Genomic DNA, 19247 nt, shown 5'->3' with positions numbered 1-19247 from the left:
TATGTTACGTGGTAATACCAGAGTAACACTCACACGTTCCACAGCCTAGATGTCATGACTAGAGAGAACCATTTGAGAGAGAGAGCTTGTTTATCCAAGTGTGTGTCACCCCCAAAGAGGGTGAGAGACTATGTAAATAACCTCTCTTGAAGTGGCTCCACTTCATAATCCCCAAGAGAAAGTGAAGGGGTGCCCACTATGGGTGCCCATTTCTTACATCGACAAATAAAATTTAATTCCCAAGAAGCAATGGATATATTCTCGTTGAGATTATCTTGAACTTTCTCTTTTTGTATTTTTGTAATCCAGAGTGATAATAAAAGATCATTACAGTCAAATACAGTGTATTCTTTCAATCCCAATCCAAATTTATTAGTGGTATTCCTAAAATGCTTTTTTGTTTGATATTTTAGCTTATTTGGATAGAAAGGATTAAGAAAATGAACATGAGCGATCTAATTTGGAAGACATCTTCAAAAGAAATGAAAGGAATAGATCATTGTGGGATCCACTCCTCTGTTCCATTCCCGCCGAGCACTAGCAATGGTTTATTTATCTTTCTATTCATCTTCATATTTGCATAATATGTCTTTAAATTCATCTACATTGACTTATACATCTCTAAATTTTTACATAGCTATGAACTATTCACTCTTCAAACATTATTTTTAATATTTTTTCTCTCCTACTCATTAAAATCAACTTTATAGAATTTGTATTAAGATGATTTTGATATATGAAATTTGTATTAAGTCGATAATACAAAGTGTTTTTTAATACATATTAATATTTATTGATAAAATTGGTCATTTTGACATATGAAATTGGTAATATTTAGATATATGGAATTGGTATTTTTGAGCACATGGTACAAATTGTAAAATATTTAAAAATAATAATAATTTTAGAAAAAAATAAAAAATAATAATATTTTTTTATTATTTGGTTCAAAAATGTATAATCCAATGTGAAAGTTTTTCTTGATATGCAAAATCAATCTTCAAAAGATGTGATCATAAATATGCATATAGAGAAACCAATACTAATGCTAGCAGTCTAATCTAATTCCTGCACAAGAGAGGATTGATTAGCATTGGATTTGTATTTTGAATTGTTCTTGTGTCCTGGAGGAAACCCATTCAACTTGTAGCATTTTTCCCGCGTGTGTCCAGGTATGTGACAATGGGAGCAGACTGGTAAATGTGGATTTGCTTTGAAGCAACGCTCCAACAAATGTCCATGAATATTGCAGTGAGAATAGAACAAACGTTCACGGCGTATGTTCCGAATTTCAGAGGTCTTGCTGGCCATGGCAAGTGAAGTTGGGACAGAGTGTAGTTGCCGTCGCCTCTCCTCTTGTTGGACAAGTGATACAACCCGATTGCGAGGTGGAAGAGGATCCTGAAGTAAAATTTGGGCACGAACAGAGTCATAAGAATCATCCAAACCAATAAGAAATTGCATCACCTTATGAGTGTGGGTATAGTTCAGCAAGGTTTTGACCGCACCACAAGTGCAGGTGGGCATGGCCTCATAAATTTCCAGTTCATCCCAAAATGTTTTGAGTTTGTTGTGGTATTGGCTGATGGAATCAGAGTCTTGAGTGGAAGAGGAAATAGATTTAGCAAGTTGAAAAATCCAAGGAGCATTTTGTATGGAGAAACGCTCCTTAAGATCATTCCACACGCTCTCAGCTGTATCGGCATGCGCAATGCTCGATCTAAGGTCTAAGCTAACCGAATGTTGAATCCACGCTATGATCATGTCATTGCAGTGGTCCCATGAAGCATAGAGAGGATCAGAAGAGTTTGGTGGCTTGGTGATGGTTCCATCGATGAATCCAAGCTTGTTTTTTATGTTGAAAGCGCGGCGCATCGTTCTCACCCATGTGACATAGCTTTCGGTAGTCAGCAGATCAAGGACTAATGAAGAAGAAGCGCCTTCGCCTAGTTGGATAAAAAATGGGCTAGCAGGATTTTATGGGTTATTCTGAGCTCGTGATGTGATGTTGGCGTCATAATCTTCAGTCATTGCTCTGGTAGCATATTAAGAATGATGCAGAAGCAAGAGGAAGGAGCTGAAGCAAGGAAGGAGATGACGCAACTGACTCGTACGCATGCAGATGGAATGAAAATAACAGAATGCATAGGCGCACAACAGAGACTCAACAGAGACATACTCAGCAGTTGGGAGAATAAATCTCGTGTATTGATCTGTCATGTACAACTTTTATTTATAGCTACATAGGATTGGTAAATGAAATATAAAAATAAACAATGTGTATTTACAGCTCATCAAATAAAATTAATCTCTTCATGACTCATCAATCTGGTGGTCTTGTATGTATTTGACTCATCATTCGTCTGTTTTATCTTATGCTTCCCTCTCACCTTCATTTCGTGCCTTTACCACCTCTGTTTCCATCCATTCCGAACCCACCTCATACAGCCAAGCTATCCACCAACCAATTTGGCGTGAGGCAATGAACCAAGAGCTCACTGCACTTGAGCTCAATGAGACCTGGACCATCGTTGATCTTCCTCCAAACAAGACACCGATTGACTGCAAGTGGATTTACAAGTAAAAATTTCAAGCTGACGGCAAAATCGAGCGGGCTAAGGCTCGCCTAGTTGCAAAGGGATTCACCCAACGTGAAGGTATTGACTTTCACGATACATTCTCCCATGTTGCTAAATTAGTTTCAATCTGTTGTCTACTAGCCGTCGCTGCCATCAAAGGTTGGGATCTCCAACAACTCGATGTCAACAACGCCTTTCTCTATGGCGATCTCGACGAGGAAATTCATATGCGACCACCTCTTGGTCACTATGCAGCAAAATCCAAACAGGTATGCCGTTTACAGAAAAGCTTGTATGGCCTTCGTCAAGCTTCTCGCCAATGGAACACAAAGTTGACCTCCACATTAGCTGAGTTCGACTTCACCCAATCAAAGGCGGATTACAGCTTGTTTACCAAATGCACAGATAATTCATTTCTTGCCCTCCTCGTATACGTTGATGATATCATCCTCATGAGTTCAAATTCCAGCTCAAGCCTTGCGGTCATACAGTTCTTAGAAACCAAATTCCGCATCAAACAGTTGGGGACATTGCATTACTTTCTCAGAATGGAGATTGGACGTTCCAAAGCAGGGATTCAAATTTGCAGGATGTACTCTCGGAGACAGGCCTTCTTGCAGCAAAACCCTCCCCAATGCCAATGGAACCAAATAGCAAACTAAGGAAAGATGAAGGTAATCCTTTCCATGATCCTACACTCTATCGGAAATTAGTTGGCAAATTGCTTTATTTAACCAACACACGACCGGATTTGAGTTATAGTGTCAACTTGCTACGTCAATTTATGGAAAATCTACGTGTTCCCCATTATGATGTTGTGATCAAAGTTCTTAAATACCTTAAAGGAACCCCTGGCCAGGGTATTTTTCTTCCTGCTAGTGCCAATGTGGAACTTATAGCATATGCCGATGCCAATTGGGCAAATTGCCCAGACACGAGACGGTCAACCACCGGATTTTGTGTATTCATTGGGACCTCTTTGGTTTCATGGAAATAAAAAAAAAAAAAACAGAACACCATTTCCAGGTCCTCCGCCGAGTCGGAATATAGAGCAATGGCTGCTGTCGTATGCGAACTTACTTGGATTCGCTATCTACTCTGTGATCTGCACCTCACCATTGGCACTCCATCTACACTCTATTGTGACAATAAAGTTGCTTTGCATATTGCCGTAAACCCCGTCTTTCATGAACGCACGAAGCACATTGAACTTGACTGCCATGTAGTTCGAGATAAAATCTACGAAGGTCAAGTAAAAACTGCTCATGTTTTCTCCTCCTTCCAGTTAGCAGATTTGCTTACCAAGCCATTACACTCTCCTACATTCAATCGATTATTGCTCAAGATGGGAGTCATCAATATTTACTCTCCATCTTGCGGGGGGCTATTGAAGTTAGAAGAGGAATATTGTCAAACACATACAAGACCACCAGATTGATGAGTTATGAAGAGATTAATTTTATTTGATGAGCTGTAAATATACATTGTTTATTTTTATATTTCATTTACCAATCCTATGTAGCTATAAATAAACATTGTACATGACAGATCAATACACGAGATTTATTCTCCCAACTGCTGAGTACATCTCTGTTGTGCGCCTATGTATTCTGTTATTTTCATTCCGTCTGCATGCGTACAAATCAGTTGCGTCGTCTCCTCCCTTGCTTAAGCTCCTTCCTCTTGCTTCTGCATCATTCTTAATAGTTTCACTCGCCATCATGATCTTAATTGTTCACTTATTTTTTGTTTATAAAATACAAAATACAATATTAGTAGAAGTGACCTAAAAAGTAAAGAAACATGAGAAGTCCCACAAGCTAGATCTATTGGACCAAGAGGACAGGTGAATAGATTCTGTTTAAGAAATACAACAGTTTCAAATGCAAATCATATATAACACCTCAAATACGAAGAACATAATACGAGTATGCAATTCAAGCCCTACTTCTTTAATATTCCTTCATTTTATCTATATATATATATGCATGTGCCTTATTATGTGCTTCTTCAGCTTGTGAAAAATCAGGAGAGGGAGAAAGTAAAAGGAGCCATATGGCACCAACAAATGGTTTTTCCCTTGGGAGCAGTTGCAAGAAATTCAAGCCACACCTTCTCATGGTTATGGCTCAGATGGGCTATACTTTTTTGTACTTTATGATCACACTAGCTTCCTTCAATCATGGAATGAATTCCCATGTTTACAGTACTTACAAACAGATTGTTGCTGCTACTGTGATGTTCCCTTCTGCCTATTTTTTTGAAAGGTTCATTCATTTCTTCTAGTTTAAATAACATGCATAATCACTAACAGATTACATGTCTAAAAACACAAAGTGGGCTCTAATGCGGACGAATCAGAAATCATGAATCGTTCTTCTTTCCAAATGTACCATGCCATATTGTAGGTACTGATCATATTTAATCATCTTTTGCAAAAAAGTGAGGCCTTGGTGACATAAGTTCTCCTATTGGGAATTTTTTTCCTCTCTCCTTGGGTAAGGAACAAGAAGCTCTCGCTTCTAATTTACGTAGTAATAAAGCAACAAAAACCTTCAGAATTTGTTTGGCATTCTACCGCGTAGAATTTCTTAAAAAATCTCAAACATCATTTTCATCTCTTTTAGTGAGACTCTTACTATTATTTCTAAAATGTGTTAAGGCAGACTAACAACAATTAAATTATTGCAGGGAGGGTTTTACTCGAAACATGTACTTTGCAAGCTTGTCGTACACCTCCACAACATTCCTTACATCAATGGTCAATAGCATAGCTTCCCTAACATTTGTAATAGCCGTTGTACTCAGGAGTAATATATGCTAATTGATTGATCAGAATCCCTGTTTTCTTTTCAACAGATATATGCGTCTCTATTTCCATTATATGGATTAAGATCTAAAATTATTTTCATGCAGTTTGGAAGTTCTTACACCGTCTACTTATCCCGGCTCCCATCACAATAAAAAATGAACTGGCCCCACAACCGCCCTAAAGAAATTACCTCATCGGGGGTTAAAGGGGCAGGTTGGTCTGAGGCATCTTGACCTCTCCCCGATGGAGTGTGAGTCGGGTCCTTTGACCACCCGAATACTGCACCAAGGAATGTGGACATCAACAACCTAGTAAAAAGCGGCAAGCAAGTCACGTCATAGGCCAGAGGACCCAGGCTTGCGAAGTCTAACTCCTACTAAAGCTAAGGATAAAGTTATGCTAGCCTGCTTATTTTTCAGCCAATAATTATAAACGCAATATCAACGGACGGGATCGGGTCTAGTCCCAAACTACCCAAATAACCTACCTCCTACAGGGATAAAAGGGACGGGTTGAGCTAGAGGCCACCTTGTCCCTTCCACGACAGAGAGCAGGTCCAGCCTCCTAGTCACCCTAATACTTATCCTAGCCCCCATTACAGCAAAGAGCAGCCTAGATTATTTATATTCAACTCCATGGCCACAGTGCAACTTGGAGGAGTTTAGAGGTGGGTTAGCAGAACACTTCCTAGCCTCTCCCCCCGAGGAGGCAACCAGAGTCTCCCTAACGCGACTTAGCTCTTAAGGGAATTTTCATCCCCACCAAGCCGATGGCAGCGAACGAAGGCCAATATACACTAATGACACTTCTTTTTTTTTCAATTACATATGAAAATAACTGAAGGACTAAGCAGGGTAAAGCTTGGCAACGCAAAGTGAAAAAAACCAAAGGAATAGGCGAGGTAAAGCACATCCAAGAGACAGACAACAAAAGGAAGAAATTGGTTTAAAGAATTTAAGGAAAGACATCGGCCTCGTCAAACAATATCGCTACAGTATAAGCCAAGAGCCGTCAGCCAGTGGAGTCGTCAAGGTGTTGGCGAGGTAGACCATAAAACTCTGGATGACGGCAATATCCCCGCCTAACACAAAGAGTGTAATTTCCTACAACAAAACCCCTCAAGCCGTCCATAAAACAAAAAAAGGGAAAGAAAAAGAAGGAAACATCATAGAAGAATACACAAAGACAATTATATGAACCCGTGGGAATGAAATCCCTTAAACCCACAATCAATTTGAAAACTCACCCAAGAAAATCAAAATCAAGTCAATGGATGGAGAATCTAGACCTGTTGAGAACTCATTTCAAGAGCCTAGATTATATTAAAATCTAGACCCGTTGAAGAACCTATCTCAAGAACCTAGATTATAAGGAGGAACGCCACAAAGATTATGATTTACCTTTCATAAGTTCAAAAGTTCAATTAAGAACAAGAGGGGTAAACTCAACTCACAATGAAAATTCAATATTGTCTAACCCTTAAAATGAGGCTACAAAGAGTATTTAAAACAAAAACCTAATTAAAACTCTAGCCAAAATAAAGCCTCATTCACCCAAAAATACCCTTGAATGAATAGTGTCACGCTATAGTAATTCCGCTACAGTAACTTTTTGAAACCCTAGTTCCTAAAAAGTAACTTTCCAAATAAGCCATTGGCCACAATACAAGGCCTTTCCAAAATCCTAGTTCATAAGAAATAAGACATACGTGGGTCAAGCATCCTCAAGCTCACTTATTCTAAACTAATAAAATAAATCATTTAACAAATTGAAAGTTTTCAATAACACTAGGTACAAACAATAACTTTAAGTTATGTCTTCCACAACTTATATCAAGTAGATCAAAACTGATTCTCCTTCTTTCAAACCCATCTTAAGTGTTGGGCTCTTGCTAGCTTCATCCCAAGTGGATTATATGAATCATTGCATTGCTTCATTGATCTTATTGGCTCTTGATCTTGTAATTGGTTCATCTGAAACTTGCAAATGATCTTTAAGACTAGGCTCAACTTGGTTCCCATCATTTCCCTTCTCCTCAAAATGATTCGACCTCAAATCTTCACCTACATCAAAAGGAAAATGATAAAAAATATTGAAAGTAGTATAAACATTATACTCACCTGGAAGGTCCACTTTATATGCATTGTCATTAATTTTCTCAAGAATTTGGTAAGGTCCATCTCCTCGAGGATGCAACTTAGTCCTTCTATGGGCTGGGAATCTTTCTTTGTGCATGTGAACCCAAACCTAATCTTCTGGTTCAAAGATGACACGTCTTCGCCCTTTATTGGCTTGAGAAGCAACCATTTCATTCTTTTGGACAATTTGAAGACGTACCCTCTCATGAAGTGACTTCACCAACTCTACCTTCTTTTGTCCATCTAAGCTACTCCTGCCATCAACAAGTAAAGGCATCAAATCTAAAGGAGTAAGTGGATTAAAACCATAAACAATTTCAAAATGAGAATATGAAGTAATAGTATGCATGGTCCTATTATATGCAAACTCTATAAATGGCAAACAATCCTCCCAAGTCTTTAAATTCTTATGAACAACAGTGCGTAAAAGCAGAGTTAAAGACTTATTAACTACTTTAGCCTGACCATCAGTCTACGAGTGATAAGTAGTGGAAAATAAGAGCTTAGTACCTAATTTCCCCCACAACACCTTCCAAAAGTAGTTAAGGAATTTAACATCTCTATCAAAAACAATACTCCTGGGCACATCATGGAGTCGCACTATCTCCCTAAAAAATAAGTCAGCTATGTTTGTGGTATCATCTGTTTTATGGCATGGAATGAAATGTGTCATCTTACTAAATCTATCTACAACCACAAAAATAGAATCTCTACCCCATTTTGTCCTAGACAGCCCCAAACAAAGTCCATAGATATGTTTACCCATAGCTCACTAGAAACAAGTAAGGATGTATACAACCCATGTGGCATAATCTTAGATTTGGCCTTTCTACATGTAATGCACCTGTCACAAATGCGATTGACATCTCTCTTCATCTTAGGCCAAAAGAAATATTCATGCAAAATGCTTGACACCAAAGTGTCCCATTAATCCCCCACCATGTGCCTTACGCACCAATAACTCACGCATAGAATAAATTGGCACACAAAGTTTACTTTCTTTAAATAAATAACCATCATGCTTGTAAAACTTACCAAATGTCGTCTTATCACATGCTATGTACACATCAGAAAAGTCAGAGTCATCGGCATACATGTCTTTCACATATTCAAATCTAAGTATTTTAGCACTCATGAAAGTAAGAAGTACATACCTCCGAGATAGAGCATCAGCAACAATGTTCTCCTTACCTTACTTGTAACGGATGACATATGGAAATGTCTCAATACATTTCATCCATCTAGCATGCCTTTTATTCAACTTACCTTGACCCTTGAGATGCTTCAATGATTCATAATTGATGTGGATCACAAATTTCCTAGGGCACAGGTAGTGCTGCCAAGTCTCTAATGCATGAATAAGTGCATAAAGCTCTTTATCATGAGTAGGGTACGTCAGGGACGCCCCACTTAGCTTCTCACTGAAGAAGGCTATTGGCCACCTATCCTGCATCAAAACGGCTTCAATCCCTATTCCTGAGGCATCACATTCAATCTCAAAAGTTTTGTTAAAATCAGGTAATGCTAACATAGGTGCAGAGCACAACCTTTCTTTAATAGTGGCAAAAGCATTCTCTTGATCAACCCCCAACGAAACCCAACATTCTTTTTAATTACTTCAATGAGGGGTGCAGCAATGTTGTTAAAATCTTTAACAAAACGCCAATAAAAGCTAGCTAAGCCATGAAAACTTCTTACCTCAGTGATATTTTTTGGCATTGGTCACTCCTTGATGGTCTTGACTTTCTCTTCATCCACCTCAATTCCTTTTGTACTAACAACATAACCAAGAAAAACAACGTTTTCCATGCAAAATGTACATTTCTTGAAATTGGCATACAACTTTTCACATCTCAACACATCAAACACATATCTCAAATGCTTAATATGTTCATTTAAATCTTTGTTGTACACTAGGATATCATCAAAGTACACAATCATAAACTTGCCTATGAACGCACGTATAACATGGTTCATTAATCTCATGAAAGTACTGGGCACATTTGTAAGTCCAAATGGCATAACCAACTATTCATAAAGCCCATACTTAGTCTTAAAATCAAATTTTCATTCATCACCCTTTTTCATTCTAATTTGATGGTACTCACTTTTAAGATCAAGTTTACTGAAAATACATGAGCCATGCAATTCATCAAACATATCATCTAATCTAGGAATGGGATAGCGATACTTTATCGTGATATTGTTAACCGCCCTGCAATCAACACACATCCTCCACATCTTATCTTTCTTTGGCACTAGTAGCACCGGCACTATACATGGGTTCATACTCTCCCTCACGTACCCCTTGCTCATCAAATCCTCAACTTGCCTCTGAAGCTCCTTTGTCTCCTTTGGATTACTCATATAGGCTTGTCGGTTTGGAATAGCAGCTCCGAGTACAAAATCAATCTGTTGCTCAATGTCTCTAATGGGTGGCAACTCATTAGGCATCTCCTCTAGGAATACATCATCAAACTCTTGCAACAAAGAAATAGCCAAACTAGGAAGAGACTGGTTAGTTTTATCAAGATTAAAATAAGACTCTTTATAGATAAAAAAAATCCTAGGCCGATCTACGAAGAAAGCCCTCTTAACCTCACTCTCTCTTGCATATAAACTCACTTTTATCTTTCATTTTCTCTCTGCAAACTCTCTTTCTTTTTTCTCTCGTGCCTCTACTATTTTTTCTTTACTCTCAGCTACCTCTCTACTTTCTTTTTCACTATTTCTTTTTTGCTCATTTTCACTCTCCCTCTTTCTTTTTTACTCAATCTTTTTTTCACTCTTTCTTCTTTGATCACTCTCATTTTCACTATTTCTTTTTGAGCAACCTCACTTTTCAGTTTCAGTTGGTACTCATAGACTTGGCTTGGAGTTAAAGGAGCAACCTTGATTGTTTTGCCCTCTTTTTCAAAGCTGTACATATTCTTGAACCCATCATGTGTCACCCTCCTATCATACTGCCACAACCTCCCCAACAAAATATGGCCAACATGCATAGACACAACATCACAAAGCACCTCATCCTGATACTTTTCAATAGAAAAAGTAACTAACATTTGTCTGTCCACCCTAATCTCTCCACAATCATTCAATTACTGCAATTTGTATGGTCTAAAGTGTTTTAAGGTTGGTAAATTCAATTTCTCAATCAAAATAGTGCTAGCCACATTAGTATAACTCCCCTATCAATGATCATACTACATACCTTATTGTTGACGTGACATTTTATTCTAGTATGAAAAATATTCTTTCTCTGTTGCTTTGCATTATCCACCTTAATGTGTATATTGAGAGCACGTCTGGCAACAAGAGACTCACCTGTCACGGGGTATACTACTTCTTCATCATCACTAGCATCAACCAAGTCGGGCACCTAATCACTATCATCCTCACTCTAAATCATCACCTCCTCATTGTCATGCATAATCATCACCCTCTCATTTGGACATTGAGAAGTGATGTGCCGTGAACCTAAACACTTAAAGCATTTAATATCTCTATTCCGTGAAGGTTGAGATTCTACTTTAGGTTTGTTGCTAGCTCCCTCATCTTTTTCCTTAGGTGGTTCGGTCTTTCTCTTTGCTTCAGCTGGGTCACTTTTATCCCACTTTGATTTCCAAGCAGTGCTAGAAACTGAAGTGTACCTTGTTGTTCCTTTTCTCTTTAACTGTCTCTCCACCTTCATAGCCATGTATACAATGTCATCTATCTCTACATAATGCTGCAATTCAATTACATTGGCTATGTCCCTATTCAAACCACTCAAAAATCTAGCCATGGTGACCTTTCAGTCCTCCTCTACATTAGTCCGAATCATCACTTCCTCTATCTCCTTATAGTAATCATCCACACTCCTAGACCCCTGTGTAAGATTTTGGAGCTTTTGGTAAAGGTCCCTATAGTAGTAGCTAGGTACAAATCTCCACCTCATGAGAGCTTTCAACTCTCCCCTCGTCTCTACAGGCCTCTTATAATTCCTCCTCCTATTGGTCACTAATTAATCCCACCAAATAATAGCATAATCAGTGAACTCAATGACCGCCAACTTCACTTTCTTCTCCTTAGAGTAATTATGATAATCAAACACCAACTCTATTTTTTTCTCTCACTCTAGATAAAGCTCAGGGTCAGTTCTACCTTAGACAGATGGTATTTTTATTTTGATGCTTCTAAGGTCTCTATCTACACTATCCCGACCCCTAGGTTCCCCTCAAATCCTCTTTCACGCCTAACTCTTCTATTTCTACCCGACTCAACTTCAGATGTTAAGTCTTCCTCATCCTCATCATCTCCTTCATTCTCATAATCATTTTCAACCCTAGGCTCACGTCGCCTCCTATCTCTCTCACCTTACAGATTTTTAATTGCTGCTTCTTGATGATCCATCTTATCCCTCATTTCACCCAACACAAAGTTCAACCGCTCAAACTGTTGTTGCATGGCTTGCAACACAAAGGATGAGTTATTTGCCCTCCCCCTTGGTGATGAGCCACTCCGGTGAGACATTGTAATGTGCTGCACAAAAGAATGATAGTGGTAAAAAAAAATCACACACTCTCTTACGTGTTTACACTTAAATAATGGCACTCCAATCTTGTTTCACTCTTAATTGGCTTTTTATACGATAATAGTCTCACACTCTTGTTTTTTACCTCAAGAGTTTTCCCACTCAAGTTCTTTAAGAACTAATTGAACTCAATCAAGACAATGCAACCTTATTTTATCCCAACTAATAATTAGGTCCAAGAAACAAGAATAAGAAAAACACGGAAAGAATAAAAAAAACACTAGAAACAAGAAAATTATACTAATGAAAGAGTAACTATAAGACAAGATACCAACTAGAATGATGTATGCAGCCCCTTTGATGATAAAGCTCAAGAAGAAAAAAATTCGGATTTTCTATACTCTTTTTTTTTCACGATTTTTTTTTCTTTTTTTTTCTTTTCACCAACTGATTTGATTACAATCAAAAGAATAAGCAATTGACAAAACCCTAACAATAACTCAAAAACCCTAGAATAAGTGATATACAGCAGCCCCTAGAACAATAGATTTCGGCCAACACAAATCCTAGAACAATGAAATTCAGTAGCCCAAAGAATAGTGAAGAAATTCGGCAGCCACCTCTTTTTTTTTTTTTTTGTAATCATAGAACAATGAAGCCTAGAATTAAATATGCAAGAAATAAAAGATATAATCAAACCTAATTAGAAACTTTGCTCTGAATACCAAATGATATAACCCGTGGGAATAAAATCTTTTGAACCCACAATCAATTTCAAAACTCACCCAAGAAAGCCAAAATCAAGTCAATGGATGGAGAATCTAGACCCGTTAAGAACTCGTTTCAAGAACCTAGATTATATTAAAATCTAGACTCGTTGAAGAACCTGTCTCAAGAACCTAAATTACAAAGAGGAACGCCACAAAAGTTATGATTTACTTTTGATAAGTTCAAAAGTTCAATCAAGAACAAGAGGAGTAAACTCAACTCATAATGAAAATTCAATATTGTCTAACCCTTAAAATGAGGCTACAAAGAGTATTTAAACAAAAATCCTAATTAAAACCCTAGCCAAAATAAAGCCACATTCTCCCAAAAATACCCCTAAATGAATAGTGCTATGCTACAGTAATTCGGTTACAGTAATTTCGCTACAGTAACTTCTTGAAACCTTAGTTCCTAAAAAGTAACTTTCCAAATAAGCCATTGGCCACAATACAAGACCTTTCCAAAATCCTAGTTCATAAGAAATAAGACATACATGGGCCAAGCATCCTCAAGCCCACTTATTCTAAACTAATAAAATAAATCGTTTAACAAATTGAAAGCCTTCAATAATACTTGGCCCCAACAATAAGTCATGTCTTCCACAGCTTGTATCAAGTGGATCAAAACTGGTTCTCCTTCTTTCAAACTCATCTTGAGTGTTAGGCTCTTGCTAGCTTCATCCCAAGTGGATTATACCAATTCTTGCATTGCTTCATTGATCGTCTTGGCTCTTGATCTTGTAATTTGCCTATCTGGAACTTGCAAATAATCTTTAAGACAATGCCCAACTTGGTTCCCATCAGACAAGCAACCTGGCACAACAAAGTGTAAGGCATTTTCATTAATGATCAATGGTTACACACGAGTCACATGGCTACGGCGCTCAGGTATATACATTTAAAAATAGAAAGAGAAAGAAGAGTAAAATGAAATAACATCAAAGGCGCAAAGGACCTAAGGCGTAGGAGCATCAGGCACCATGCTCAGAGACCTCGACATGGGAGCGTCGACCTCAGGGATGTCAGGCTCAGGGTCACCGTGTTTGCGAACAGCATGCTCGGACGTGGCTATGAAGCCAAGACCCGTAAAAGCGTCAAGGATCACGTCCATCCCTAGCTTGCGGCCAAACTCAAAGGCTTCTCTATCAATAGCAACTTGGGAAAGGTCAAGGTCCCGCAAATATTTCTCAAAGACCCACGAAAATGGCTTGGAACTCTCCAGAATATTGTCTCGCAACGACCTAAGGCCCTCAGCACACCCATGCGCCCACGCGGTATCGCGAATGCCCACGACCAGCTTCAACTGGCTTTCTAGGAGGGAGACGATGTCCTACACTTGGGACAAGAAGCTCTGAAGATCTATGACAAGTTGCTTCAGGCCCCTCATCTGCTGTAGCAAGCTGGACCCTCAGCTCTTGCTCCAGTCGTTCCCTCTCATCTCTTACACTGTGAGCGTACCGTAGAGCAGTTCAGGTCATCACGCAAAGGGCCTGGTTTTCCTACTCAACGGCCTCTAGGCCATCCATGATGAAGACTACCAGATGAGAGGAACTCTGACAACAAAAAAAGAAAAAAGACAGGAAAAGAAGTTGCAAAACCTCGTGGAAGAAGCTAGACAAGCACTTGATGACCTAGCTGATGGCTTTTGCACGACACCCCCTTTCTGGTTTCTAGCCTGGCCAAATAGGTGATGATCTCCACTTAACTCTCTTCATTGAGCGGTTATGTGGTCGCCTCTGTTTGACGGACTCAATCAGCAACCTCGCCAATCGCAAGGATCGGTGGCTGACCCTCGACGCTTTCTACGTGAGTTGGGACCACCTCTTTAGCAACTGTTCCTGCCTGGATAAGCGGATCTTCGCACAGATCCACTGAACCCTCGCCGACTACAACATCCAGAAGGAGCACACCTTCCACTTGGTGCTCCACCTTCGTGGCACAGTTACTAGAAGCAGCAACAATCGCCCTCTTAATAACGGAGTTCAAGCCTCCGACCAACTCGGGCTCCTCTCCACCTGCCACAAGAGCTAGATCATCACATTCCACGGCAGTGGGCAAAGACTCTGTGAAAGGCATTGCCACGACCACAAAGCTGGGATCCCCTGAGCAAGCCTCAACCTCGTCTTCAAAAGATGCCCGCAGCAAATCGAGCAGAAGAAGTGGAGGAGACTACCGTATCTACACTCGGGGAACGCTACCCCACGTCAGCCTGCCAGGGGACCCTGACTGCCAAAGTTTCTAAAGTAGGGTAGCAAGGTCACCAGCTTCTAGGGCATGCCACAGACACTAGTTGGTGCAGGAGGCGCAACAAGCACCTCAGCCGAGGGGTTTCTCACCGACGGTTCTGAGGGTTCTAAAGGCATAGATTACACCAACACCTCCACGTCAACAGCACAATGGGACGTTTCCACCTATGCCGCCAAGACGACGAGACGAAGGGCCTCAAGTGTAACCAATGCTGGCTCTTCAGGAATCGAGACTCCGGAAAGGGGCCTGCTGTCGACGCCATCCCCTTCCAAGCGAGGTTTCTTTCCCTTGCCCACGGGAGAAGGATTCGAGCGACTCTTTCGAGCAAGGATAGCCCGAGGCCGGGCAAGAGTCACCCTGTCGTCAAGAAGAACATGACTGAGGGGAGGCAAAGAGACTCTTCTGCTCTCCTCTAGAAGAAGTGCTTACAAGAAGACGTAGTTGAAGTTTTTCTTCACCCACTCTCTTACTATGGCGATGCGCCTCGACTCGGCATGAGTAGCTGTTGAACGCACCGCCTTATCCTCAAGAACCACCTCAAACTTCGAAGCCAAAGACACGTCATCAGGGCGACCTTGGCCTCAACATCAAGACAAGTTTAAGATTAAAAAGAATTCCCATTGTATGAGTCCGTTGAGAATTGATGAGGTAACTATAAGAGATTTTTTTCCCTTTTAGTGAGTCTGAGAGGAGCAACTAAGAGAATAAGAAAATGAGGCCCAACCCAGAACAAATAGGCCCCTCGGCCCGGCCTGCAGGTAGACTCTCCTGGATGCAACTCCCATGTGGGAGCATACTGCAGGGGGATGGGACTCTTCGTCCTGCAGATCCCTCGAACAACGTCCATCCCTTGAGTACATGTCCACGTGAATAAGCGGGAAGTAAGAGGGACCTACGATCCTCTAACAAAGTGACATCAACGGATCATCAAGAACACCAGTAAAGTAAGGCAAATGGGGGAACCACGCCACATTAATGGCATCACTACCCGAGTTACACGCCACATTAATGGCGTCTTTGCAGAGGCACGCCACATTAAATGACTCTGACAAAAGGAGCAATAAAAATGACATAGACTCCACGAGGGCAGGCACGATCTCCCCTCCCCCCCACCCCAAACTCTCGGTATAAATAGCAATTTTCAAATACGAGAATACTCTCTAGTCTCTAGACTCTCATTATTTACAAACTTCCAAAAGACTTTATTAACTTTGGCATCAAAGACTCTCAATCTCAAGTCCGCCCTCTCCCAGTTTCTTTCTTATTCATTGTTGCAGGTCCAATTTTTAAGATCTGGGTTGCTGGAACCTGGTACAAAAGCGTTCGAAACACAACGTTAACACAATCTCCTAATAAATTTTATATACAATGTACATATCTCCAATAATTTCCTAAAATATAAATTTTAAAATACTAAAAAAAACAGAAGTTAGAAATCGAGTTGTGACAAAAAATAATAATAAGGAAATTAAGAGGAGATATATGAAATTAAGACTAAATTTGTTTTCAATACTCCTCACAACTCATCTCATTTCATCTTATCTAATTATTATAATTTTTTTAAATTTTTAAACAAAATAAAATCAAAATTTTAATTTTTTCAAATTTTAAAATAAAAATGATATTAGAAAAGTAAATTTTAATAATATTTTATTTAACTTTTAATTTTAATTTTATCTCATTTTATTTTATCTTTAAAAATAAACGAGACTTAAAGGGTTTTGAGTCACATAAGAGTAAAGTATGAGATTATTCAATTTTTAATTTTAATTTTATCTCATCTTTTTTCAACTATAAAAATAAACGCGGCTTAGAAGTGCTTTGGGCCACATGAGGGTATCGCTTTCGCTACTAAAGTATAAGACGCAAACTTTGTCGGTAAGCAAAGCGATGGATACCCTTATAAAGTACTTATTACGGAAATTTTGAATAGCTTTATGCGATCGAGTCAAATCATAATTAATTAAAAAAGAAATTTAGGCCTAATTTGTATTTCGAGATTATTTCAAATACTTTTAAAATATTTTTTTAATATTTATTATTTTATTTTTATTATTTATTTATTTTTATTATTTATTATTATTTAATATTTAATTATTACTTTTTCATTATTATTTATACAAGAGTAAGATTTGAACGTGATTCTTCCCTATTAAATACCGGATCTTATACCATTATCCAAAAAATTTCCCCAGCGATAAAGTAAATCATATTTTATATGCATATATATAGACATGTGTACTCTTTAAATAGTGGGTGTATATATAAAAGAGAAATATTTTAATTATAAATATTTTAACTATAAATATTTCATAAAAGTAAATTGATGTAAATTGATGTGATATATTAAATTTTAAATTTATTTTTTTGTAAAATAGATCTAAAGTATTATATGAAATCATATCAATTTATGAATTTATTTTTATAAAATTTCTTTATGTTTATAGTGTTTCTCATATCTATATATATATATATATATGCATATACATGTATAAAAAAAATTATATTTGAAGTTTTAAGATGTGTAAGATGGCTCGCACATCATTTTTTAAAAAATAAATAAATCTAAAATTTACATTAAAAAAAATAACTTTTTAAACATAGATTCCACGTAAAAATAAATTTTATATATATATATACGCGGCTCATCCACCAATAAACTGCTAGGTACTAGGCAGGATTAGAACTATCCAATGTCATATATATGGTCCCAGAAAAAAGTCAGCAAAACCTCTCTCTCAAATTTTATAAAAGGAGCAGTACTTGAAATGAGTAACGTTAACCTACATTTTATATTAGTGTTCTCTCTCCCTCTCTCTCTCAAATTTCAAGTAGTGATCATCTGTTCCATGGCAGAAATGAGTAATATTAGAAATCATAAGCTGAATGCAGAGTTGTATGAGGCATTGCTTAGTGAAGATGCAGATAAGGTGAAAGAATTGTGTGCAAAAGTTCCGGAGCAAGGATTGCACATATTGACAATACACGACGACACCGTGCTCCACGCAGCCACTTACTCCAAACAATCCCAACTTGTACTCGATCTTCTTGACGATTTGCCTCCCCAACATCTCGACAAAATGACCCGACAAAACCACCAAGGAAACACTATTCTCCACGAAGCGGTCATATCCAATTCACAAATTGACGTGGTAAAGAAGGTATTAGATAAGGCTCCCGGACTGCTATGCATGCGTAACCACCTTGGAGAGACCGCGCTCTTTCGGGCGGTGCGCCATGGCAAGGATAAGGTATTCAAGTTTCTTGCAGGAAAAATTTCTGGCTACAATTTAGCTAATCAACAGCTCTTCCTCCGGAGAAGTGATAAAAGCACCATTCTACATGTCGCCATCGTTAACGAGCACTTCGGTAATTGGCTCTTGATCCCGTTCACAACATTATAAACAATAATATTATATGTATATGTGTGTGCACACATGCATGCAGTATATATGTTTGTCCTTATGTAACCCGGCCCAAAGATTAATTTATGACTTCTTTGACGTTGTTTTTTCTTGTGGGGGTCTTTTTCACCCTCATATGAAATTGGATTACAGATTTGGCCCTGCTCGTTGCCAAAATGTTCCCACACTTGGTTGGTGAACGAGACGCAGATGAAATGACTGATCTTCAGCTTCTATCATGCGACCCTAGAGCTTTTGTACGTGAGGACAAAGGGGAATTTTTCCAGCAAATCATCAATTTTGGTTCGTTTAATATCGCCCAATATTTGATCTGATGATGTTATTCATGTTGTACAATGTGTCCCTGATATCTTTTGTATTCTTGTTTCGGGCCATCATGCCATATTGCATGCAGTTACTTACCATTAATAACATTCAAAATGCTTTTTTGTGAAGTCATTCTAGCAAATTGCATGGGATGAGTACTTACGGATATATATATATATATATATATATATATATATATATATATATATATAATTCTACAAGAAATAAGGCTTTTTGCGGCGATTTTAGGTTTGTTGGAAATAAAATCGTCGCAAAAAGACTTTAATTGCAGCAATTTTTACATCGTCGCGATTTTTTTACATCAAATTTCAAAACTGGTCTTTTGCGGCTATTTTTTAACTTTTTCCGACGGACAAATTCGCCGTAAATACTAAATTGATCTTTTGCAGTGACTTTTTATTTTTTGTGACCAAAAAATTCGCCGCAATATTAAAAAACT

The 19247-nt window shown here is 38.4% G+C and overlaps 1 protein-coding gene across 1 annotated transcript; it reads left to right on the top strand.

Moving 5' to 3' along the window:
• The first annotated feature begins 17864 nt into the window (after positions 1-17864).
• On the top strand, positions 17865-18901 carry LOC121264266. Its single transcript, XM_041167380.1, has 2 exons — positions 17865-18425; positions 18614-18901. Exons 1-2 carry the CDS (start codon positions 17906-17908, stop codon positions 18793-18795), a joined length of 702 nt encoding a protein of 233 aa, XP_041023314.1. The 5' UTR covers positions 17865-17905; the 3' UTR covers positions 18796-18901.
• Positions 18902-19247: the final 346 nt, after the last annotated feature.

This window comes from Juglans microcarpa x Juglans regia, chromosome 5D (genome assembly GCF_004785595.1).
Source record: "Juglans microcarpa x Juglans regia isolate MS1-56 chromosome 5D, Jm3101_v1.0, whole genome shotgun sequence".
Classification (NCBI taxonomy): Eukaryota; Viridiplantae; Streptophyta; class Magnoliopsida; order Fagales; family Juglandaceae; genus Juglans; species Juglans microcarpa x Juglans regia.
Note: the sequence above shows the minus strand (reverse complement) of the source record. Positions and strands in the feature narration are given on the sequence as shown.

What these genes read in the sequence shown, in the direction of transcription:
- LOC121264266 (XM_041167380.1), top strand. Translation starts at nt 17,906, where the DNA reads ATGGCAGAAATGAGTAATATTAGAAATCATAAGCTGAATGCAGAGTTG. An exon ending in CATCGTTAACGAGCACTTCG is followed by an intron (nt 18,426 to 18,613) that starts GTAATTGGCTCT and finishes ATTGGATTACAG; the next exon opens with ATTTGGCCCTGCTCGTTGCC.